Below are 25,650 nucleotides of genomic sequence, written 5' to 3'. Positions count from 1 at the left end.
GTGCCTCTCCGATGATGCGTGAGTAGTTCTTTGTAGACCTTCGGGTCCATAGTTAGTAGCTAGATGGCTTCCTCTCTCTCGCTGGATTCTCAATACAATGGTCTCTTGGAGATCCACATGATGTAACTCTTTCGCAGTGTGTTTGTTGGGATCGATGAACTTCGAGTTTATGATCAGATCTATCTTTTTATATCCATGAAAGTTATTTGAGTTTCTTTGATCTCTTATATGCATGATTGCTTGTAGCCTCGTATTTCTTCTCCGATATTTGGGTTTTGTTTGGCCAACTTGATCTATTTATCTTGCAATGGGAAGAGGTGCCTGGTAGTGGGTTCCGTCTTACGGTGCTTGATCGCAGTGACAGAAAGGGAAACAACACGTATGTATCGTTGCTACTAAGGATAAAACGATGGGGTCTATCTCTACATAGATAGATCTTGTCTACATCATGTCATCGTTCTTATTGCATTACTCCGTTTCTCCATGAACTTAATACACTAGATGCATGCTGGATAGCGGTCGATGTGTGGAGTAATAGTAGTAGATGCAGGCAGGAGTCGGTGTACTAATCTTGGACGTGATGCCTATATAATGATCATTGCCTGGATATCTTCATAATTATTTGAAGTTCTATCAATTGCCCAACAGTAATTTGTTCACCCACCGTTTGTTATTTTTCTCGAGAGAAGCCACTAGTGAAACCTACGGCCCCCGAGTCTTCTTTCTCATATATTTGCCTTTGCGATCTACTTTTTCCTTGCATTTATTTTCAGATCTATTAAACCAAAAATACAAAAAATACTTTGATGCACTTTATTTTATTTGCAATCTATTTATTCAATCTATTACAACTTTCTCCCGTCCACGCACCACTTGAGGCGTCGTACCCCGAAAGGGATTGACAACCCCTTTAGCACGTCGGGTTGCGAGTGGTTGTTATTTGTGTGCAGGGGTTGTTTACGTTGTGTTGCTTGGTTCTCCTACTGGTTCGATAATCTTGGTTTCATATCTAAGGGAAATACCTACCGACGCAGTGCTGCATCATCCCTTCCTCTTTGGGGAAATACCGACGTAGCTTCAAGCGACATCACCACCGGCTGAAGAAAACAGCAAGCCATTTTTGTATAGTGTAGGGTGTTCCCTATATTTGCACTGGTGGCGAACTTTGATGCCCAGTGGATGTAATTTGTGCAATCGCCTTAATAGCCTAGCGTTAGTTTCGTTTCCCTGGTTTGCTAGTGGCTGCAACAACCATGAGCCATATATGGACCATGGTAACCTTGACCCTGCTACAGGCCGTAGGATCCATGGGCCTCCTACGGGCCATTGGATAAATGGGCCTCCAACGGGCCGTAGAATCGGTGGCCTCGGGTCGTCGGATAAATGGGTCCACATGGGCCGTAACCGAGCGTAATTGGTATCGGGCCAGCACGGTAACAGGCCGTTAACAGGCCGGAAGACAGCAAAGGCTTAATTCTGTCACAGGCATAGCGGGTCGTTAATGGGCCAGAATATAGGACGGGCTGGAAACGGCGCAATGGGTTAACATGCCACAAACGGGCCGATTCTATCCACAAGCCGAATTTGGCCCATTAGGGGAACGGGCCGGAAGTAATCGAGGGCCGGAAAGGAGCCCAAGAACGTATGGCCTGTCAGTAGGCCGAAAGCTAACACGGGCTGGAAACGGCCCATGTGAATCATGCGCTGTTAATGGGCACAAAGAAATTTACTGTACATTATGCGCTAGAGTCACCGTGGGCCACTAAAGGGCCTAAAAATACGAAAGGCCACATATGGGCCGAAAGACGTCGTGGGCCATACATGGGCCGAAAGTGAAACGGGCTGGTGTTATATTTGACGGCCCGCATGACGTTGTTGGGCCGATTTCGGGAAAGCCCTAACGGGCCGTGAGTTATCGGGCCGAAAATAGGCTATTTGCGAACAGACCGTTAACAGGCTTTTCATGGGCCGGCCCACTAACTTTTGACCAAGTCAAGCGGGCCGACCTTTGTAAGCTAAATGGGCCAGTGGTGGGCCGTCGCACGTGTCGACATATCATAGGCGCCTATCTGACCCAATGACAAGCTGACACGTGTTTCCTGCAGCCAATGAGAATTTTACACGTGGAAAATCGTCATTGATCCGAGCTGTTAACGGGTTATCGGATCCAAAACCGGACCCGATAGCTTAACGGCGACCCGTTACGGTGGATGCCACATGTCGGTTACCCTTGACGAAAGCACTTCCATGACGCGTCATTTATCGTCATGGAAGTGAACACTTCCGTGATGATAATTTTGGTATTGTCATGGAACACTTCTACGACAGCACAGGTATAACTATCTTGATTCTGTCATAAAATCGTCATGTATGTACATGCACGACAGAAAACGTGACCTAATATGAAAAACATATATCATCACGGAACGTGAAGTCTCTGCCCATCAGTACCAACCACGTGAAGTCTCCTCATACATCCAGTTTACCAGAAAAGATGCATCAAGGAGGCTTGTTCTAATGACACTGAGATTCGAGCTTTTCCAAAAATTTCTTTGTTTTGCCTGAATTTCCTTTTAGTGGATATATGCTACTCCCTCTCCCTCTGTTCACTTTTATAATATCTTGTAGATGTTTCAGACACTGTACAAAACAGCTCAATTTCACTTGTCTGAAACTATTTATAAAAGTGAACGGAGGGAGTACCTAGTTTCGCCTTGACATTCTCATTCTTCATACAACCTGTTTGCACCACATGCATTCATAACAACCAATGATTTGGCTACAAATTGGCATCAGCCGACTCACTACCACCACCACTACAAATGTACAACCAAATACCATCTCAAGCCACAAATGCATTCTTCACCACACATGACAAGGCACAAATGTATTCTTATTGCCAACAACAACTGTAACCTAGCACTCTAGCTGCAGCACGTCAGGGCTTGGCCAGGAGCTCACGCACCGTCTGTGCAAGCCCGGGCTCACTCCTGATGCCCTCGGCCCATCTCGCACTGATCCGCACGTTTTCAAGGCTCTGCTTCAGCGTCCTCTCGAATCCGGGCTTTGTGCGCGTTGCAAAGAACTTGGAGATCTCTGCCGCCTTCTCGTTGGAGGTGAACTGACAAGAAACAAGGAAGTCCACATTAGCTATGGCCTCATGGAAATAATACCTGCAAAAGTGGGGAATATGGATCACGGGAATAGGGCAATAGAACTGTGATTAAATGTACCAATGGAACAATGGTTTCAACAAAATCCGTAATCAAGCTCCCGGCAAATGTCTTTGAGATAAGCTCCCAGTTTTCCTGCAGACAGACAGAACGGGACAAATGTTAGCACCATGTTTTCAAATGTTTCAGTCTGCTAACACTAAGTATGAACCATCAGTCATCTCCTAAGGTGTCATATGAAGGAACTACAAAAAATAGATGGTTGGGTGCTGCCTCAAATTCACTCTAGTTAAAATACATTTACAAGGGAAATCCATTTAAAGAGATCGGGATCCCGAAATAAATTCACAAATATGGTTCAGCTGTTTGCAAATATGCCACTTGACTTGAGTTCTTGTTGACAAATACAGAAGAACCCTGGGTCCTCTTTGTAATGCAGAAATCTCAATGAAGTTGGTAGAAAAAGAAACATCTCATGAATAGATATTCAAATTTGTTTAGAATACCTACACGAATCTGATGTTCCAGACAGGACCCAGAAATAACGACTTTTACGCATCAACAACACGTCAACACACATAGATAAAAGGGTCCTCATTGTTAAAAGAGATCATACCTTCAACCAGTTCCACGAAATTTCACGTGCCTCTGGTTGAATACCTCTAAGGAGAATATATGCATCTTGATTGCGAACCTGACAAGCAAGAGAGGCATATGAGACCTCAGTACAGCTTGCCCTTGACACACAAGTAAGCTCATAGAAACCTTCGACTATAATTGTGGAAGAAAGTAATGCTATTTGCAATATTTACCTCGCTAGTGAAAATTAAATTCAGTGATTCAAGGACGATACCCTTGTCCCGGCAAGAAGATAATATGCCTTCAAACAATAAGAAATACTTTTAGAACAACCAAAAACATGGGCAAGCTTTGTTAGTTTAACACATGGTCAAAGGGCTACACACCTAAGACTTGTAATCTTTCCTCCCCTTCAGCTGACTCCTTGTAGATTTTTCGGAGAGCATCATAACCGGATCTGTTTGAACTACTAACATTCTGCATCACAGCAAGGTATGCGGCCTGCAGAACAGCGCAAGTTACAAATGGAAGAAGTAATCATAGGTACCACGTGAAGTGATAGCAAAAGGTAGGACCTTTCTAGTATCCGGAGGAAGAAGAGAAGTGCCGCGATCACGTGTGAAGATGTTAAAGCGCCTAACTCCTTCATTAATGGTCTTACCATGTCCAAGTTGGACAAGTGCAGTCAACAGCAGTGGTCTAAGCATTACATCCAGGTGGCTCTCACCCTTCTTGGGGTCCCAGCCTAACTTTCTGAAAGATAAGTGTCACATAGTCAAAAAGAAGAAACATAGGAAAATGTAGCAAATATACAGTAATAACATGAAAGAATCATGCAATTGTCATGCATCGGCCATAAAAGAAGGAATGTTCAAGCAACATGAGAAGTTAGGAAGAAGATTAATGACATATTATGTTTCCTTTTCCTTTTTGTGAAACAAAAGAGATGATATATTGTGAGTGTAACACATTAAGAAACTCATAGCAGTTATGGTGGGGCATACTCTGCAGGTGACAAAAGAATCTTGATCAAAAGTTGCTTGATGTCACCAGCCAAGGCAGGAGTAGCATCAGCAGATATTTTAGCAATACTTGTGGTTACCTGCCAATCCAAAGTAAAGATATAGGCGATTTATCTTCATGAACAATTGAACACGATAGAATCAACTGGACCTACAGGATTTACGTACAGTGTTTATGTGTGAAAGAACACTATAATCAGCTTCCCCGCGATAACCGTACAGTAAATGTAGCAACGACGCAAATGTTTGTTGGCGGGCAATAGAAAGCGCATACAAGTCATCCACGATGCCTGCAATGGTAATGTTATAATACCTGCCACCAAAATATTACAAGCAGATTCAACGGTCACATGTTGCGTTTACCAATTTTATCCATTAGTGAGAGCTTCTTGGTCTCCAATGCATTTTGAAGTGCAGCTGCAAGCTCATCGTCATATTTAACTCTGTAAAATCCAGTTCCATCTATATTCAACTTAGTCCAGAAGTTTCCGCCCTTCTTTCGGTCACCACATTGTGAACCAATGACCAGCTTCTCACGTTTAAGTTTCAACAACAACTTTTTCTCTGTATCATATGCACCACAGCGTGAAGTTAGAGGGACAATCCACATGCCAGAGCCAGAGGACCCATCTAACAAAAACTGGGCCTGCAACAAACAGAAATCATCAAGTTCGTGGAGAAAAATACTATACACGGAGATCTATCAGTCAACGAGATCAAGTTTTTAACATTTTTTTTATTAGATTTTTCACTTTAACGAATATAAAATAAGACACACTTTTGTTAGAACCCTCTCTTTGCCTTGGTCTAGTGGCTAAGGGTGATCTATTAACTCGTAGAGGGAAGTGGGCACAGCAATACATGAAATAATTGGCAAATAATTGTAAATAATCAACATATTTAAGAAAAGGAAGCCAGTCTGACCTAATACCATAATTTATCATTGCACATAAAATTATACATCGAGACTCACATTCGACAGGACAAATGTAATGATTATTTCTTCAATTGTTTGTCTGGATTTATTAAAAATAAACATCCTTTCAGAAAAATGAAAGAAAACTAAAGAAATTCAAACATATATACCAAATTGTCACTATTAAACATACAAGTACATTACTACAGAAAAAAAACTTCATGATTAAAATTTGATAATTAATTTATGCCTATTGCCTTATAATACTAACTTCATATGTAAGTCTGAATCTGACACTTCCATTTCAAGCTGTCATAAAATTTAACACTAAACATTGCTCTCAAATATTATTTGATCATTCAAATTAGCAATACATAACTGAAACTGCAGAAAATTGTGGTCTATATCTTTTTGCAACCATCTGATTTAAATCAATAGTCATGCAGGATGTGCATCCCTGGGCTGAGATGGGAACATGGGAAGTAATGTGCATTTTAAACATGTCTCTCGTGATTTGTAGGGAAACGTCTGAGCCTATCTACCTTACCAAATTAATTGTAGGTTTCCTTATTAGCCTTATCTGCACTAGGGCCCAAAATAACTTTCTAACTTTCATCAAGCAATGACTCAGACTTAAACCACGTCTTACCTCTAATGTGGTAAGATAGAGCACCCTAAAAGAGCTCCAACTTCAGAACAAGATCTAATTCAGTTCTTCTACGAGATTCATGTAAGTTGCTCTTGATACCGTTCAGCCATACCCCAGAATATATGATCAGATACTAGGGCTGCTGCGTAAATACGTGAATGCATCAAGTGACAGATCAATGGCCGTAGGGGCAGTAAAATATTTCCAGTTTTTGACATCATTGAGTACAGTATTCTCAGAGGACTAGTTATAAAAGTCAGTTATACATTAACAAAATGGTATGGAACAAAAACCGAGGTTTGGTCAAGCTTTTGCCACAACCAGTTAGCAGATGATTTTCTTAAAAAAGAAACTCTAAATGGCATGCCACGACTAGAACTTAACTAAATAGCAAGGACATATTAACCAAACAAATGCATACTTGGTTAGTCGTGTGATGATGAATGCATGATAGATACGAAGGATGGTATGTAAGATAAGCTATTACCTGCTCACCCACAAAAAAAAACTATTACCTGCTCAATCTCTATGTCATTCCCTTTAATTTTCGCATTAATAACAGGATAACCTTTTTGCTTCGTCCATGTAGTCATCAAATCCTTGACAGGTTCACCAGTTTCCTTTTCAAGAACAGCCCACAGGTCCTCGGTTTTAGCATTTGAGTATGCATATTTCTTCATATATGAAGCCATTGCTTTCTGAAAGAACACAGTTTCATATCTATAGCATATGAGAATACACTAGCAGAACGACGTGGAGTTAAAGAGTAGCAGGGGGGAATTACACAGAAAGGAGAGTGCAGCAATTCGTTTCACTAAGTAAAGTAATTAATTAAAAATTGAGTTTTAACATAATAAGCTAGTAGCAGTTCGATAGATTCATTATATGATCAAGAAAAGAGTCAACAATCGCTAAATTTTACCCCTTTTTTTGTGAACAAGTAATGTTATCCTGTGAGCATGACACATGCTACAACAATACATAAGATGACCATCATACCTATATCGACAAATCTGTCTCTATATGCTAATTTATCAAACCATCCACCTTAAATCATGTGATCGGTGAAGTACAAATGGTCACATGATGCTTGTATGCATTAAACAAGGGCAGGATAATCTATGAAGAAATGGTCATTTTGCTCCTAGAATGTCTTCAGAGAACAGCAATCTCTCCCTAAAACACTGCTGACCAAAAGCAAGTTTACCAACTAGTATGATTCAAGAGCATACAAACATTTTATGCAATGGACAAGCCATGGAGTCGTCTAGTGTTTCCACTAGATGGAATAGCGGGGAAGTGACATCAAAGTATCACTGTTTCCATAAAGAACAAAATAAACTGGCTGAAAGTGATCTTGTATACTTTTAAGCTACATGACGAGAAAAAGAATGCCAAATCTAGGCAAGAAGAGTGAGTCGGTGACAAGTTTCTAGAGTTCAGGTAGAGGCAGTATTAGACCTGAAAACGCTCTGCGCCAAGGTAACTTTGTAGCATGCGAATAACAGAAGCACCCTTGTCATAGCTAATAGCATCAAAAATCTGATCAACTTCACTGGCATGGTGTATTTCAACCTGAGCATCCAGGAAAAAGGATAGTGGAAAGTATAAAATGAATCACAAGTTAGAATTAGAGAAATGAAAATGTTAATGCCATGAACTGAATCTCTGTTGATGCATTGACTGAAGTTGCTCCCCAAAGTAAGATGCCACTTGTCAGAGTAGAAATACTTAAGCATCAATTTTAATATTCCATAGAAATTTTATGAGTCAATCATGAATCGGCGAATAATGTGTTGGTAATAGCATATTACGCAGTATGCACTATCGTTACTTGAACATACCATTGTCAAAATTTACAATTTAAAATAGATTCTTGCACTTCTATGATAGTAGAGTGCATGACATTGACAACTATGGTTTTGGAGAATGTAGTACACAACATATCCAAACACCGGAGCAGGCTATGGCACAGTAATAAACAATGAGATTACCTCAATAGGATGAGACGCCTCGAGTGAATCCAGCCTGAGAGCAGTGGTTGTGCGATCAAGAAACTGTGCCCATATATTCCATTGTGGAAAAAAAGAATCTACTGCTAGATGGCTCATCTGGGAAAACAAAAGGCCTATTCATTCAGTATACATTGGTAACCTGATATCTCATTCTTTTAACTTTTGAGTGATCAAATTGTTTTACCCATGTAGCAAATCCCTCATTTAACCACAAGTGAGTCCACCATTCCATGGTTACAAGATTGCCAAACCATTGATGAGCCAATTCATGTGCCACAGTAATTGCAACCTAACAAAATACATGCTGAGGTCAATATAAAAAGGATGTTTACACATATAAAAGGTTTAATGACGAAGAAATGTTAAGAATTATTAGTGAATTATAGATGATCATGAGATAGTGTAGTTTTTCTTACTGAACCGATTTATGTATAGTAACATCGCAGGGTTAGTTAAGAGGTGAACTGTAAATGATGAAAAGATAAGTTAAATAAGTTTCTGAGCTATGATAGATACACTCTGTTTGCTGGATGCTGATGAAGACTTGTCATCGAAAAGCAAAGCTACTTCCCGGTAAGTGACCAATCCGTAGTTCTCCATGGCTCCAGCAGCAAAATCGGGGATAGCAACCATATCCAACTTGGGGAGTGGAAAAGGAGTGTCAAAGTAACTGAACAATTGAGGAAATGAGTTTTATTGTTAATGTTACTGTTTCAGCAACAACCACGGCTTCACACGGTATTTCATTAACATCAATCATGTCTATTCATTAGAAACCAAAGTGTGGAAGCACGGCTAGATTGTGATCTTACTCTTTATAGAGATTCAACGACTTCACTCCAACATCTAGTGCAAACTTCCCTTGGTTACTCTTACCAATTTGAGTGTACACACGAACTCTCGTGCCTGAATAAAATTAAACAAACAAATAAAATAAAAAGGGAAAGAGAAAGGTCTCATGCACACTCTTTGAATGGAAGATTTCAGAAACAGAGATGATACCTTTTGTTGTCATACCCTCTACATATTCAAACAAACCGACAACTATGGCCACTAAATAAGTTGACATAGGTGGCGATTCCTGGTAATGCACAGTTTTGATAGGACCAGCAAATGTCGCGTTAGCTACTGGCATGTTGGACAGTGCTACCAGCTCAGATGGAACTTCAAGTGTTAGCTTGAACTTAGCCTGGAAAATCGAAATGGCAAAACAAGAAATGTTATGAAATATATCTAACCTCACTGGTGCTCTATGTGCACATATTTGAGGAACATAAAGTCATCCTTCCAGCTACATATATAATCACCTTGAATGCAGGCTCATCCCAGCAGGGGAAGCACCGCCGCGCATCCACGGACTCAAACTGTGTCACCGCCATGTTTCTCTCTTTCCCCTTATACTGGTACTTGCTGCAATCAAATGAAATCAGAAAAGCATAAATAGCAGGAAAGGCATTCATACCAAAGTGCTCGATTAAACTCTTATTTCAGAAATATATCATAAAAGAGAACTATAATGCCTTCACAGTGAACTTCCAAACCACGTATCATCGAATTCGTAGCCAGTGCATTATCGGGACTGGTCACTTGGTTGGTCGGCGAGTAACTAATCAGGAGTAGTAAAGAGAAACCACAATTCAACTTTTCCCCTTTTTGTAATTTTCTGCTTAAAATTTAGAACAAATCATGGCATGATTTCGTATATATAGATGATCACAAGTGTTGTGTTGAGGTTCGCTGATCATGATGTACGGTGCAAATACTAAGGGTGGTAGAGTCCAGAAAGAAGTCGTCGCATACCTCCTGTAGAAGCCTCTCATCTGGTCGTTGAGAATGCCGGTGAAGTCCATCTTGAGCACGCCCTCGCCGAGGGGCAGCTGCTTGGCGAACCCGAGCACCAACACGCCGTCATCCTTGAAGAACACCACCTCCGTGGGCGCCAAAGCCTGCGAGAACCGTACCGACGAAGGACGATGAGAAGAGGGCGAGGAGGTCTCAAGGAATTTCATTTTTCTTCTCCTTCTTTCTCCTTACCTGGAAGCGGATGGAGGCGCGGTTGACGGAGAGGTCGAGCGCGTTGAGCACGAGGAAGCGGGTGGGCGCGGAGACGGCGACGGAGATGGCCACCGAGCCGGAGAAGGTGCAGGCGACGAGGTCGGGGCGGAGGAAGAGCTCGTAGCGGCGCGGCGCGGCGAAGCTCGGCAGCCGCGCCTTGCCCCGGAACTGCTCCGCCGAGCCGCCCGCCGCAGGCGGCGCGGACGCGCCGGGAGATGCCTTGAGATTCGCGCCCTGCGGGCGCGTACATCCCGTTGTTGTTTAGCGCGAGGGAAGAGAAAAGACGAGAGAAGAAAAAAGAAAAAAGAAAAAACAAGCTTTTACATTTTTCTTTTTTTATTACAAACTTACACACTTTAAGGGACTTCCGAAAATGGATTAGGGCATGTACAATGGTTGATAAGATAGTTTTATCTTAAGTCTTGCATGTAATCTAGAGATGGCAAAAAAAGAGTCTACAATGGGTCATCTCTTAGTCTTATTTTCAATAACTAGCAATTACTAAAAACGTGATGAGACATATTGTGTTAAAAGATCATTTTTTGTGTTCTCTCTCCTTACCTCATCATTTATCCTACGTGGCACTCCTAAGATAGTACCACCTTATCTCCTTTTTCAGTACTATTAAAATAGCGTACTCACTTTATACATCCAAATTTTGCTCAAAAAAAAACTTTATACATCCAAATGTGATTTTAAAGCAAAATATTAATCACGAATTTCTCTTAGTATTATATTAATATATTGTATCCATATCATATCTATATCTATATGTATACAAATATATAGACGAAACTGCTGACAGACGACACTAGCTGGCCGAAACCCACACGATGCAGGAATGAACGGTGTTGTCTGCTTTTGCTCTAACACATCAACGGCTTGATGTGTAGCATCGTCCGCAGATCGTCTGAATCTGTCGTCTGTATAGCAACGCTCTACGGCATATATAGAAGAAACCAATAGCCACAGCGTGTTCGCTGGAAGGGGGTGACATTTTATGAACCGCGTGACAATTTTTCAGAACAACATAGCAATTTCTTCAAGAAATGCATTTTTCTTTATAAAAATTGCCACCATTTTATCTCGAATCGCAAGTAAAACTGTCAAGAAAATATGTTCGTTTGTCAACCCCTCCCGGGATTGAAATCCTCTACTGTAGCGTGTTGTAGTGCGGATGACACATGGAATCGGGTCCACACGACAGTGACCATACTGCACGTTGCACTACAGCAGAGGATCCAAACCCCCCCTCCGGGGGAACGTTGGGCCGTTAGTTTTTTCGATATAAAAAGCCTCGAAGAGTCGATCCAATTAATTTCGGCCATCAAAGGATTGTCTCAATGGTCATCGTTCAACATGTTTAACATGCAGTTAATATCACACTACCAAGTAGTAACAACGATTTATGCTAATTACATTATTATAAGGTTTAATTGATATCCTATCCAATATAAGTGTGCAATTAAAATGTAATCGATATTCTACCGAATATAAACATGTAATTAATACGCAATTCATATCCTACCTATTATAAACATGTATTAATTTCCTCTCTAATATTAGCGGGCAATCTTTTACTACTAGTTTATTTTAAATATGCATATTTTGTTGGCCACTGCTAGGCGTCATCCAACTGACGCAGGGCAAACAATCAACCCCCTCGTGGGCCGTTGGATCAGGCGTTGTATGGCCATTGGATCACAACAGTCATCTTCATCTCAAGCAACTACTCCCGCATGCACCCCGCATCGCCAAAAGGAAAAAAGAAAACACCACGACTAGGAACGAAAAAGATAGCACTCTGCAACACTTTTTGTTGCCACCGTCGAGCTTCATCGTAGCACCGCTGCCACGCTTTGCAGCGCCAACACCGGCGCGGCCGGTGGTGCTCCATCGCAGCACTGGCAGCCCGTCGCAGCTCCGGCCATGCTCCATTGCAGCAGCGACAGCGGCACGAGGTGCTCCAACGCAGCACCGGCGGCCCGTCACAGCTCCGGCCATGCTCCATTACAGCAGTGACACCGGCACAAGCAGCACCGGCCGTCTGTCGCAGCTCCGGCCATGCTCCATTGCAACCACGAAACCGGCGTGACGGTGCTCCAACACAGCGTGGGCAGCCCGTCGTAGCTCCGGCAATGCTTTATTGTAGCCACGACACCGGTGCGGCGGTGCTCCATCGCAGCTTCGGCAATGCGGTTTTTTGTCGAAAAAGACCACCTGCCGAACAGAAGTGCTAGAAAATACCCCTTCTAAGACAAATTGACAAAAATGACCCCTTGAGCCGTGGCGGCAGACGCGCCAGGCGACACGTGGCACATGCCGCCACGGGTCGAGGCGGCAGGCTGCAAATAACAGGAATCGATGAGCCGCGACGGAACGGGCTGGCGTGGTGGGCCCAGCCGCCTCACTGGCTGGCGGCAGCACTGTACATGGTGGGCCCGGCCGCCTCGCGCCCAGGCGGCAGGCTGTGCACTGCACCAGAATCGTCCAGGCGCCAGGCGGCATGTACGTCCCTGCACATTATTAATTGATCCCATGCAAAAGAAAAAAAAAGGTTACTATTGGTCAGCATTTGACTAGCTTGCTCGGGTCAAGATTAATAGCTCCGTGCACTGAAGTTTGTGTGAAAGCTGGCTTGTCTGAGTCTTGACTAGCTTGCTCGATCGGGTCAAGGTTCAATAGCTCCGTGAGTCTTGACTAGGTTCAGTAGCTCCGTGCACTATGCTTGCCGTGCAATACGCTGAGGCCGGCTGGCGCGCAGCAGTGCACAGCCTGCCGCTTGGGCGCGAGGCGGCAGGGCCCACCACGTACAGTGCTGCCGCCAGCCAGTGAGGCGGCTGGGCCCACCGGCGGCAGGGGCTGCCGCCTCGCCCCTGGCGGCATGTGCCACGTGTGGCCTGGCGCGCCTGCCGCCACGGTCGAGGGGTCTTTTTGGGCAATCTGTCTAAGGGGATCTTTTCTAGCAATTTTGTTCGATAGGTGGTCTTTTTAGACAAAAATTCCGGCAACGCTGCATAGCAACACCGACATCTTCAACGAGCGTTGCATCACAACACCCGATGCCCCTTGCAGTGGCGCGAGTACTGCATCACAGCGCTGGCAGGACCGACGAGGGCGGCGTCGCCGGCAGCAACCGCGGACCACCGCATCACAGCGCTAGCCGGACCGACGAGGGCGGCGTCGCCGGCAGCAACCGCGGACCACCGCGTCGCAGCGCTGACTTCATCGATGAACAATGCAACGCAGCACCGGTCGTGTGGAGCTTGGGCAACACCGTGTTGGAGCTTGGGAGCCACCAGCCCACCACATTGCATCGCCGCAGCTATCGACGATCACCGCATCATAGCGCCGGCATCACCGACGAGCGCTGCAATGCAGCACCGGTCGCATGGAGCTTGGGAGGCAGCAGGGTAGCGGAGCTTAGAGCGTGTCCATGACCATGATAGAGAGAGCTGTAGGAGAGAGAGAGGTGCGGAGCAGAACAGAAGGGGATCGAGTTTGATGAAAAAATCAGTGGATCTCGTGACGCTAGAGATGAGGGGATAAGGCTGGGCAGTGGGAGGGCCCAGCGGGACGCGTGTCGTGCGGAGAGGGCGGTTTAGACGAGCCCGTAATCAGCCGGCTGAAAAGAATAGATTTCCTATTTTGTTCCAGGTAAGCCAATATGTAGCCGTTTCCCTATATATACATCTAGCCGTTTCAGGCCCAGACGGAGGCAACGGGGATACAGATAGACTCCGGTTGGACTTACCTAGCCGGCTACCCACCACGTGAAGCTTCCTCCTATCAGTTTCAACTAGCTCTCTCAAAAATGAAATGGACCACTACAACACCATCCTGCAACGCATGCAGCAGAATAGTAAAATTTGTAATCTCGCGGGCAGGGGATCGATACCGCACCTCGCCGTGTGTCGCCATCTTCATGCCGCCGCCGGCGGCCGCTGCTGCGTCGACGAAGAGGAGCGCCACCACCACGAGCAGCACGGCGCCGGCGCCGGCGCGGGGTGGAGCCATGGAAACAACGGACGACGCGCGCTCCCGGGCGTTGTCGATGGCAGGCAGCTGTGAGCCTTCCTGCCGGCCTACCACTAGTGAGCGGGCGGGGCCTTCCTGCCGGCCTACCACTACTGAGCGAGCGAGCGAGCGAGGGGGTGGGGAGGAGCACCGGTGGCTGCCGCTGTATAAATATGGAGCGGAGACAGCGGGGGTGGGTTGACTCAGCTGAGCCGGCCGATCTTTGGTAACCCAATAAATTGTACTAATAAATTCACAACCCAGAAGCAAATAAATAGTATCAATCAATATCTTACATATGTACTTGATAAGTATCAATCAATATCTAATATATTTGGTAACCTGATAAATCTCTTATATTTGGTAACCAAATATTAATTGGACACATACCTATTTTATCAGTTTAAGGTACACTACCACAGTCACTGCAAAAAACCGTCTTATATTAAGGGACGAAGAGAGCTGGAAAATCTTTACTTTAAACCAAACACAATCTTATTTTATGTATTTGCTTTGCATCAAGAGTTGCCCCGTATATTCCATCGGCTCGGCTTTATAACCACCCACGTGAAGTCTCCTCGTACATTCAGTTTACCAAAAAGGATACATCAAGGAGGCTTGTTCTAATGACACTGAGATTGGAGCTTTGCCAAAATTTTCTTTGTTTTGCCTGAATTTCCTTTTAATGGATATGCTACCTAGTTCCTCCTTGACATTATCATTCTTCATACAACCCGTTTGCACCATATGCATAACAATCAATGATTTGGCTACAAACTGGCATCAGCTGACTCACTACCACCACCACTACAAATGTACAACCAAATATCATCTCAAACCACAGTTTCCACACATGATAAGGCACAAATGCATTCTTATTGCCAACAACAACTGTAACCTAGCACTCTAGCTGCAGCACGTCAGGGCTTGGCCAGGAGCTCGCGCACCGTCTGTGAAAGCCCGGGCTCGCTCCTGATGCCCTCGGCCCATCTCGCACTGATCCGCACGGTTTCAAGGCTCTGCTTCAGCGTCCTCTCGAATCCGGGCTTTGTGCGCGTTGCAAAGAACTTGGAGATCTCTGCCGCCTTCTCGTTGGAGGTGAACTGACAAGAAACAAGGAAGTCCACATTAGCTATGGCCTCATGGAAATAATACCTGCAAAACTGGGGAATATGATCACGGAAATATGGCAATAGAACTGTGATTAAATGTACCAATGGAACAATGTTTTTAACAAAATTCGCCGCCAAGCTCCCGGAAAACGTCCTTGAGATGCGCTCCCAGTTTTCCTGCAGACAGACAGTACGGGACAAATGTTAGCACCATGTTTTCAAATGTTTCAGTCTGCTAGCACTAATATGAACCATCAGTCATCTCCTAAGGTGTCAGATGAAGGAACCGCAAAAAATAGATGGTGGGGTGCCGCAGCCTCAAATTCACTCTACTTAAAATACATTCACAAGGGAAATCCATATAAAGAGATCACGATCCCGAAATAAATTCACAAACATAGTTCAGCTGTTTGCAAATATGCCACTTGACTTGAATTCTTGTTGACAAAAACAGATGAACCTTGGGTCCTCTTTGTAATGCAGAAGTCTCAATGAAGTTGGTAGAAAAAGAAACATCTCATGATTGGATATTCCAATTTGTTTAGAATACCTACAAGAATCTGATGTTCCAGACAGGACCCAGAAATAACGACTTTTACGCATCAACAACACGTCAACACACATAGATAAAAGGGTCCTCATTGTTAAAAGAGATCGTACCTTCAACCAGTTCCACGAAATTTCACGTGCCTCTGGTTGAATACCTCTAAGGAGAATATATGCATCTTGATTGCGAACCTGACAAGCAAGAGAGGCATATGAGACCTGAGTACAGCTTGCAACTTGACACAAGGAAGCTCATAGAGACCTTCGACTATAATTGTGGAAGAAAGTAATGATATTTGCATTTACCTCATTAGTGAAAATTAAATTCAGTGATTCAAGGACAATACCCTTATCCCGGCAAGAAGATAATATGCCTTGAAACAATAAGAAAATGCTTTTAGAACAACCAAAAACATGGGCAAGCTTTGCTAGTTTAACATGGTCAAAGGGCTACACACCTAGGACTTGTAATCTTTCCTCCCCTTCAGCTGACTCCTTGTAGATTTTTCGGAGAGCATCATAACCGGATCTGTTTGAACTACTAACATTCTGCATCACAGCAAGGTATGCGGCCTGCAGAACAGCGCAAGTTACAAATGGAAGAAGTAATCATAGGAGTACCACGTGAAGTGATAGCAAAAGGTAGGACCTTTCTAGTATCCGGAGGAAGAAGAGAAGTGCCGCGATCACGTGTGAAGATGTTAAAGCGCCTAACTCCTTCATTAATGGTCTTACCATGTCCAAGTTGGACAAGTGCAGTCAACAGCAGTGGTCTAAGCATTACATCCAGGTGGCTTTCACCCTTCTTGGGGTCCCAGCCTAACTTTCTGAAAGACAAGTGTGACATAGTCAAAAGGAAGAAACATAGGAAAATGTAGCAAATATACAGTAATAACATGAAAGAATCATGCGATTGTCATGCATCGGCCACAAAAGAAGGAATGTTCAAGCAACATGAGAAGTTAGGAAGAAGATTAATGACATATTATGTTTCCTTTTCCTTTTTGTGAAACAAAAGAGATGATCTATTGTGAGTGTAACACATTAAGAAACTCATAGCAGTTATGGTGGGGGCATACTCTGCAGGTGACAAAAGAATCTTGATCAAAAGTTGTTTGATGTCACCAGCCAAGGCAGGAGTAGCATCAGCAGATACTTTAGCTATACTTGTGGTTACCTGCCAATCCAAAGTAAAAGATATAGGCGATTTATCTTCATGAACAATTGAACACGATAGAATCAACTGGACCTACAGGATTTACGTACAGTGTTTATGTGTGAAAGAACACTATAATCAGCTTCCCCACGATAACCGTAGAGTAAACGTAGCAACGACGCAAATGTTTGCTGGCGGGCAATAGAAAGCGCATATAAGTCATCCACAGTGCCTGCAATGCTAATGTTATAATACCTACCACCAAAAGATTACAAGCAGATTCAACGGCACATGTTGCGTTTACCAATTTTATCCATTAGTGAGAGCTTCTTTGTCTCCAACGCATTTTGAAGTGCAGCTGCAAGCTCATCGTCATATTTAACTCTGTAAAATCCAGTTCCATTTATATTCAACTTAGTCCAAAAGTTTCCACCCTTCTTTCGGTCACCACATTGTGAACCAATGACCATCTTATCACGTTTAAGTTTCAACAAGAACTTTTTCTGTGTATCATATGCACCACATCCTGAAGTTATAGGGACAATCCACATGCCAGAGCCAGAGGACCCATCTAACAAAAACTGGGCCTGCAACAAACAGAAATCATTAAGTTCACGGAGAAAAATGCTATACATGAAGATCTATCGGTCAACGAGATCAAGTACTTAACATTTTCATTTATTAGATTTTTCACTTTAACCAATATAAAATATCCACTTTTAAGACGCACTTCTGTGAGAACCCTCTATTTGCTTTGGTCTAGTGGCTAAGGGTGGTCTATTAACTCGTAGAGGGAAGTGGGTACAGCAATACATGAAATAATTGGCAAATAATTGTAAATAATCAACATATTTAAGGAAAGGAAGACAGTCTGACCTAATACCATAATTTATCACTGCACATCAAATTATACATGGAGACTCACATTTGACAGGACAAATGTAATGATTATGTTTTGAATTGCTTGTCTGGATTTATTAGAAATAAACATCCTTTCAGAAGACTGAAAGTAAAGTACAGAAACTCAAACATATATCCCAAATTGTCACCATTAAACATGCAAGTACATTACTACAGAAAAAGCATACTTCATGATTAAAGTTTGATAATTAATTCATGCCTATTGCCGTATAATACACGTCATATGTAAGTCCGAATCTGACACTTCCATTTCAAGCTGTCATAAAATTTAGCACTAAACATTGCTCCCAGATATAAATTATTTGAACATTCAAATTAGCAATACATAACTGAAACTACAAAAAACTGTGGTCTAGATCTTTTTGCAACCATCTGATTTAAATCAATAGTCATGCAGGATGTATATCCCCGGGCTGAGATGGGAACATGGGAAGTAGTGTGCATTTAAACATGTCTCTTGTGATTTGTAGGGGAACGTCTGTGCCTATCTACCTTACCAAATTAATTGTAGGTTTCCTTATTAGCCTTATCTGCACTAGGGCCCAAAATAACCTTCAAACTTTCATCAACCAACGACTCAGATTGAAACCACCTCTTACCTCTAATGTGGTAAGATAGAGCACCCTAAAAGAGCTCCAACTTCAGAACAAGATCTAATTCAGTTCTTCTACGAGATTCATGTAAGTTGTTCTTGATACTGTTCAGCCTTACCCCATAATATCTGATCAGATACTAGGGCTGCTGCGTAAATACGTGAATGCATCAAGTGACAGATCAATGGCCATAGGGGCAGTACAATATTTCCAGTTTTGCCCATCATTGAGTACAGTATTCTCAGAGGACCAGTTATAACAGTCAGTTATACGTCCACAAATGGTATGGAACAAAAATCAAGGTTTGGTCAAGCTTTTGGCATGACCAGTTAGCAGATGATTTTCTTAAAGAAGAAACTCCAAATGGCATGGCACGACTAGAACTTAACAAAATAGCAAGGAAATATTAATAACCAAACAAATGTGTACTTGGTTGTTCGTGTGATGATGAATGCATGATAGATACGAAGGATGGTATGTAAGATAACCTATTACCTGCTCAATCTCTATGTCATCCCCTTTAATTTTCGCATTAATAACAGGATAACCTTTTTGCTTCGTCCATGTAGTCATCAAATCCTTGACAGGTTCACCAGTTTCCTTTTCAAGAACAGCCCACAGGTCCTCGGTTTTAGCATTTGAGAATGCATATTTCTTCATATATGAAGCCATCGCTTTCTGAAAGAACACAGTTTCATATCTATAGCATATGAGAATACACCAGGAGAACGGCGTGGAGTTAATGAGTAGCAGGGGGAAATTACATAGAAAGGAGAGTGCAGCAATCATTTCGCTAAATAATGTAATTAGTTAAAAATTGAGTTTTAACATATTAGCTAGTGTGCAGTTTGATAGATTCATCATATGATCAACAAAAGAGTCAAAGATCGCTAAATTTTACTCCTTTTTATCTGTGAACAAGTAATGTTATCCTGTGAGCATGACACATGCTACAACAATACATAAGATGACCATCACACCTATACCGATAAATCTGTCTCTATATGCTAATTTATCAAACCATCCACCTTAAATCATGTGACCGGTGAAGTACAAATAGTCACATATGATGCTTGTATGCATTAAACAAGGGCAGGATAATCTACGAAGAAATGGCTATTTTGCTCCTAGAATATGTCTTCAAAGAACAGCAATCTCTCCCTAAAACACCACTGACAAAAGCATGTTTACCAACTAGTATGATTCAAGAGCATACAAACATTTTATGCAATGGACAAGCCATGGAGTTGTCTAGTGTTTCCACTACATGGAATAGTGGGGAAATGACATCAAAGTATCACTGTTTTCTTAAAGAACAAAATAAACTGGCTGAAAGTGATCTTGTATACTTTTAAGCAACGTGACAAGAAAAAGAATGCCAAGTCTAGGCAAGAAGAGTGAGTCGGTGACAAGTTTCTGGAGTTCAGGTAGAGGCAGTATTAGACCTGAAAACGCTCTGCGCCAAGGTAACTTTGTAGCATGCGAATAACAGAAGCACCCTTGTCATAGCTAATAGCATCAAAAATCTGATCAACTTCACTGGCATGGTGTATTTCAACCTGAGCATCCAGGAAAACGGATAGTGGAAAGTATAAAATGAATCACAAGTTAGCATTAGAGAAGTGAAAATGTTAATGCCACGAACTGAATCTGTGTTGATGCATTGACTGAAGTTGCTCCCCAAAGTAAGATGCCACTTGTCAGAGTAGAGATTTAGGCATCAATTTTAATATTCCATAGAAATTTTATGAGTCGATCATGAATCGGCCAATAATGTGTTGGTAATAACATATTACGCAGTGTGCACCATCGTTACTTAAACATAACATTGCCAAAATTTACAGTTCAAAATAGATTCTTGCACTTAGTAGGGTGCATGCCATTGACAAATGACAACTATGGTTTTGGAGAATGTACTGCACAACATATCCAACCACCGGAGCAGGCTATGGCACAGTAATAGACAATGAGATTACCTCAATAGGATGAGACGCATGTTTTTGTATAGCTCTTTTTATTTTTTCTGGAACTTCTTGTATTCCTTTTACAGAAATTAATAAAAATACGCAGCAGAGTCCTGCTGTTTCCCTAAAAACAATGAGATTACCTCAATGGGATGAGACGCCTCTAGTGAATCCAGCCTGAGAGCAGTGGTTGTGCTATCGAGAAACTGTGTCCAGATATTCCATTGTGGAAAAAAAGAATCTACTGCTAGATGGCTCACCTGTGAAAACAGAAAGCCTATTCATTCAGTATACATTGGTAACCTGATATTTCATTCTTCTAACTTTTGAGTGACCGAATTGATTTACCCATGTGGCAAATCCCTCATTTAACCACAAGTGAGTCCACCATTCCATGGTTACAAGATTGCCAAACCATTGATGAGCCAATTCATGTGCCACAGTAATTGCAACCTAACAAAATACATGCTGAGGTCAATATAAAAAGGATGTTTACACATATAAAAGGTTTAATGACGAAGAAATGTTAAGAATTATTAGTGAATTATAGATGATCATGAGATAGTGTAGTTTTTCTTACTGAACCGATTTATGTATAGTAACATCGCAGGGTTAGTTAAGAGGTGAACTGTAAATGATGAAAAGATAAGTTAAATAAGTTTCTGAGCTATGATAGATACACTCTGTCTGCTGGATGCTGATGAAGACTTGTCATCGAAAAGCAAAGCTACTTCCCGGTAAGTGACCAATCCATAGTTCTCCATGGCTCCAGCAGCAAAATCGGGGATAGCAACCATATCCAACTTGGGGAGTGGAAAAGGAGTGTCAAAGTAACTGAACAATTGAGGAAATGAGTTTTATTGTTAATGTTACTGTTTCAGCAACAACCACGGCTTCACACAGTATTTCATTAACATCAATCATGTCTATTCATTAGAAACCAAAGTGTGGAAGCACGGCTAGATTGTGATCTTACTCTTTATAGAGATTCAACGACTTCACTCCAACATCTAGTGCAAACTTCCCTTGGTTACTCTTACCAATTTGAGTGTACACACGAACTCTCGTGCCTGAATAAAATTAAAAAACACAAATAAAATAAAAAGGGAAAGAGAAAGGTCTCATGCAACTCTTTGAATGGATGATGTCAGAAACAGAGATGATACCTTTTGTTGTCATACCCTCTACATATTCAAACAAACCGACAACTATGGCCACTAAATAAGTTGACATAGGTGGCGATTCCAGGTAACGCACAGTTTTGATAGGACCAGCAAATGTCGCGTTACCTACTGGCATGTTGGACAGTGCTACCAGCTCAGATGGAACTTCAAGTGTTAGCTTGAACTTAGCCTGGAAAATCGAAACGGCAAAACAAGAAATGTTATGAAATATATCTAACCTCACTGATGCTCTATGTGCACGTATTTGAGGAACATAAAGTCGTGTGCTGGGCAGGGAGAATATGCTTCCACATATATATAATTATATACATACTCAACTTATAAGGGACTAAGAATGTCAATCAAGAGTACCAAAATAGTAGATCGGAGCGGAAAAAAGTCTAATTACTTGAACACTCCTTCCAGCTATCATATATAATCACCTTGAATGCGGGCTCATCCCAGCAGGGGAAGCACCGCCGCGCATCCACAGACTCAAACTGCGTCACCGCCATGTTTCTCTCTTTCCCCTTATACTGGTACTTACTGCAATCAAATGAAATCAGAAAAGCATAAATAGCAGAAAAGGCATTCATACCAAAGTGCTCGATTAAACTCTTATTTCAGAAATACTAGATCATAAAACTATAATGCCTTCACAGTGAACTTCCAAACCACATATCATCGAATTCGTAGCAAGTGCATTGTCGGGACTGGTCACTTCGTTGGTTGGTGAGTAACTAATTGGGAGTAGTAAAGAGAAACCACAGTTCAACTTTTCCCCTTTTGTAATTTTTCTACTTAAAATTTAGAACAAATCATGGCATGATTTCGTATATATAGATGACCACAAGTGTTGTGTTGAGGTTCGCTGACCATGATGTACGGTGCAAATACCAAGGGTGGTAGAGTCCAGAAAGAAGTCGTCGCATACCTCCTGTAGAAGCCTCTCATCTGGTCGTTAAGAATGCCGTTGAAGTCCATCTTGAGCAGGCCCTCGCCGAGGGGCAGCTGCTTGGCGAACCCGAGCACCAACACACCGTCATCCTTGAAGAACACCACCTCCGTGGGCTCCAAAGCCTGCGACAACCGTGCCGGCGAAGGACGATGAGGACAGGGCGAGGTCTCGAGGAATTTCATTTTCCTTCTCATTCCCCTTACCTGGAAGCGGATGGAGGTGCGGTTGACGGAGAGGTCGAGGGCGTTGAGCACGAGGAAGCGGGTGGGCGCGGAGACGGCGACGGAGATGGCCACCGAGCCGGAGAAGGTGCAGGCGACGAGGTCGGGGCGGAGGAAGAGCTCGTAGCGGCGCGGCGCGGCGAAGCTCGGCAGCCGCGCCTTCCCCCGGAACTGGTCCGCCGAGCCGCCGGCCGCAGGCGCGCCAGGAGATGCCTTGAGATTCGCGCCCTGCGTGCGTGTGCATCCGGCCCGTTGTTGTTTAGCGCGACGGAATAGAAAAGACGAGAGCAGCGAAGGGAAGCAAAAAAACAAAAAAAATTGGGGGGAATTTTCTTTTCTTTCCAGAATATATATACAAACTTACACATTTTGAGCGCGAAAATGCATTCTCTCCATTTTTTCATTACCACTAAAACAGAGTACTCACATAATACATCCAGATGTGATTTTGAAGCAAAATATTAATTGCTAAATTCTTCTTTTTGCGAAAATGAATTGCCAAATTCTGTTAGTGTTAGTATTAGCTATATTGTATCCATACTACTCCCTTCGTCCGGAATTAGCTGACGCTCAAATAGATGAATCTAGCCGTATTTCAGTGTTGGATACATCCATTTAAGCGTTAATTAATTCCAGGCGAAGAAAGTATTTTTTGTAAAATAAAGATACACACTATTTTGTTAAAGTTTGACAAATCAGTAGCGTTTCCATACATCTAATAATTAATCAAAACATCTAACCAATTTTATTCCCATCATCCCTTCGTCCAGTCTCCCACCCTTCATCGATTTTTCTTGGTTTTCCATCCCCTTCTGGGTTTCATCAAACCAATCTTTACCTAATAATCCAGATAAACATATAGCAATAAATTCATGGTATGTAAAGAAAATTATTTCTTATGGTAAAACCTGATACGTGTCCATCATCTTTGGTAACCCAATAAATAGTAATAAATTCATGACCCAGAAGTAAATAAAAATCAATCGATTTCTTATACTATTTGGTAATAAATCCCTTATATTTGGTAACCCAATATCAATTGGGCACGAACCTATTTTATCAGTTTAAGAAATACTACATTTCTCCCTTTATACAAAAAGTTTTTGCAGTTCATGGATAGAGGGAGCTGGAAAATTCATACTTTATAACCAAAACATAATCTTATTTTGCACATTTGCTTTGGATCAAGATTTGTCCTGCGTAGTCCTCTTACAGTGTTAAAAATATATGGCCGCATGGCAACGCACGGGCACATACCTACTCCCTCCGTTCCTAAATATTTGTCTTTCTAGACATTTTAAATGACTACCACGTACGGATGTATGTAGACATATTTTAGAGTGTAGATTCACTCATTTTGCTTCGTATGTAGTCACTTGTTAAAATGTCTAGAAAGACAAATATTTAGGAACGGAGGGAGTAGTTACTAATCAAAATATCTATGAGAAAGCATCACGTGCACTCGAGTATTCTTGTGCATCTGGTGACACCAAAATACAAAAATATATGAGAACATTTAAAAGAAAATCTAGAGCTCTTAGCATCTATGCACACAGTCATTATCTTCAGATTTCCAGCGACTCTAAAGTTTTTACTGCTATTTGCGCCCATCAAGATCAAGAGTATATTCGACCCAGACCGTAGTAAGTAGGTTGAAGGCTTGAAGCAAAATCGGGTTGGACAGTAGCCCATCCCGTTTGCAGCTCAGCAGGGGGGTCACCCGCACTCACGTTGCCTAGATTAGATTACACAGATATAGATAGACTCCGGCCACCCCCCACGTGAAGTCTCCGCCCATCAGTACCAACTATAGTAGTAGCTCTCTCGAAAAAGAAATACTACCGGTGTAGTATCAAGCGCATGCAGCAGACGCGCCGCATGACAAGCGAATAGTAAATGCAGACGCGCCGTATGACAATCGGATACTGCAGTACTAGCGCTAGTAAATTTGTAATCTCGTGGGCAGGGGATCGATACCGCACCTCGCCGTGGGACGCCATCTTCCTGGCGCCACCGGTGGTGGCGGCGACGCCGAGGAGGAGCGCCACCACCACGGGCAGCACGGCGCCGGCGCCGGCGCGGGATGGAGCCATGGAAACAGCGGACACCGCACGCTCCCGTGCGCGCGCGCGCGTTGTCGATGGCAGGCAGCTGTGAGTGGGCCGGGAGCGGGAGCCTTCCTGCCGGCCTACCACTACTGACCGAGCGAGCCAAGGAGTGAGCGCGAGCGGGGGGTGGGGTGGGGAGGAGCACTGGTGGCTGCCGCTGTATAGTATGGAGCGAAGGCAGAGGGGGCGGGTTGACTGGGCCGAGCCGATGGAGGGAGCGGCACGTCAGCCAAGATAGAGTTGGATCGAGTGAACCGCCGCACTCGCGCGCAGGCAGGCAGATGGATCCAGGCCGACGGACGCGCCCGGCCAGCCGAGCGAGTCATGGATTCTGGCAGTGCATGCATGACGCATGCCAATTCTCCTAGTACTAGTACTACTACTCGCTAGTGTGGCCTGGCTGGTGCCTATTCCCAAGCCCGGTCGCCGGCGCTGGTCGGTCCCGCTGTGATCTTCAGCATTTAATTAGCACAATCAAACAT

General features: G+C 43.1%; 2 protein-coding genes across 6 annotated transcripts; both read right to left on the bottom strand.

The window, feature by feature from the left end:
* Positions 1-2,726: 2,726 nt before the first annotated feature.
* Positions 2,727-14,570, bottom strand: LOC123121346 (aminopeptidase M1-C). The gene is made up of 20 exons (XM_044541299.1): positions 14,313-14,570; positions 10,389-10,643; positions 10,155-10,300; positions 9,662-9,764; positions 9,357-9,543; positions 9,167-9,260; positions 8,871-9,024; positions 8,539-8,643; positions 8,334-8,450; positions 7,801-7,914; positions 6,855-7,037; positions 5,138-5,420; positions 4,943-5,064; positions 4,757-4,854; positions 4,328-4,505; positions 4,139-4,253; positions 3,986-4,053; positions 3,790-3,867; positions 3,234-3,308; positions 2,727-3,121 (listed from the first exon to the last, which is right to left on the bottom strand). The coding sequence occupies exons 1-20, from the start codon at positions 14,424-14,426 to the stop codon at positions 2,939-2,941; spliced, it is 2,772 nt and encodes a 923-aa protein (XP_044397234.1). The 5' UTR covers positions 14,427-14,570; the 3' UTR covers positions 2,727-2,938.
* Positions 14,571-14,978: 408 nt separating this feature from the next.
* Positions 14,979-25,367, bottom strand: LOC123121345 (aminopeptidase M1-C). 5 transcript variants are annotated; one of them, XM_044541298.1, is made up of 20 exons: positions 25,043-25,363; positions 23,801-23,898; positions 22,816-23,288; positions 22,325-22,427; positions 21,885-22,071; positions 21,695-21,788; positions 21,399-21,552; positions 21,067-21,171; positions 20,862-20,978; positions 20,200-20,313; positions 19,250-19,432; positions 17,545-17,827; positions 17,351-17,472; positions 17,164-17,261; positions 16,734-16,911; positions 16,543-16,657; positions 16,391-16,458; positions 16,199-16,276; positions 15,641-15,715; positions 14,979-15,529 (listed from the first exon to the last, which is right to left on the bottom strand). In XM_044541298.1, the coding sequence occupies exons 2-20, from the start codon at positions 23,864-23,866 to the stop codon at positions 15,347-15,349; spliced, it is 2,796 nt and encodes a 931-aa protein (XP_044397233.1). In that variant the 5' UTR covers positions 23,867-23,898; positions 25,043-25,363; the 3' UTR covers positions 14,979-15,346. The 5 variants fall into 5 exon arrangements, with proteins under 5 accessions (XP_044397233.1, XP_044397232.1, XP_044397230.1 ...); XM_044541297.1 differs by lacking the exon at positions 23,801-23,898 and having other exon boundaries at positions 22,816-22,961; positions 23,043-23,288; positions 25,043-25,346; XM_044541295.1 differs by having other exon boundaries at positions 15,072-15,715; positions 22,816-22,961; positions 23,043-23,288; positions 25,043-25,293.
* Positions 25,368-25,650: the final 283 nt, after the last annotated feature.

The sequence above is a fragment of the Triticum aestivum genome, chromosome 5D (assembly GCF_018294505.1).
Source record: "Triticum aestivum cultivar Chinese Spring chromosome 5D, IWGSC CS RefSeq v2.1, whole genome shotgun sequence".
Lineage (NCBI taxonomy): Eukaryota > Viridiplantae > Streptophyta > Magnoliopsida > Poales > Poaceae > Triticum > Triticum aestivum.
This window is presented reverse-complemented; position numbering and strand designations above follow the sequence as displayed.

Coding starts and splice junctions, on each gene's coding strand:
- LOC123121345 (XM_044541296.1), bottom strand. CDS start 23,866: ATGGAAAACCAAGAAAAATCGATGAAGGGTGGGAGACTGGACGAAGGG. Junction 17,473..17,544: donor CTCACTAATGGATAAAATTG/GTAAACGCAACA, acceptor TTAGCATTGCAG/GCACTGTGGATGACTTATAT. Junction 16,912..17,163: donor ATTCTTTTGTCACCTGCAGA/GTATGCCCCCAC, acceptor CTTGTCTTTCAG/AAAGTTAGGCTGGGACCCCA.
- LOC123121346 (XM_044541299.1), bottom strand. CDS start 14,426: ATGGCTCCACCCCGCGCCGGCGCCGGCGCCGTGCTGCTCGTGGTGGTG. Junction 9,025..9,166: donor TCGTTGAATCTCTATAAAGA/GTAAGATCACAA, acceptor TCAATTGTTCAG/TTACTTTGACACTCCTTTTC. Junction 3,868..3,985: donor ATTTAATTTTCACTAGCGAG/GTAAATATTGCA, acceptor CTTGCTTGTCAG/GTTCGCAATCAAGATGCATA.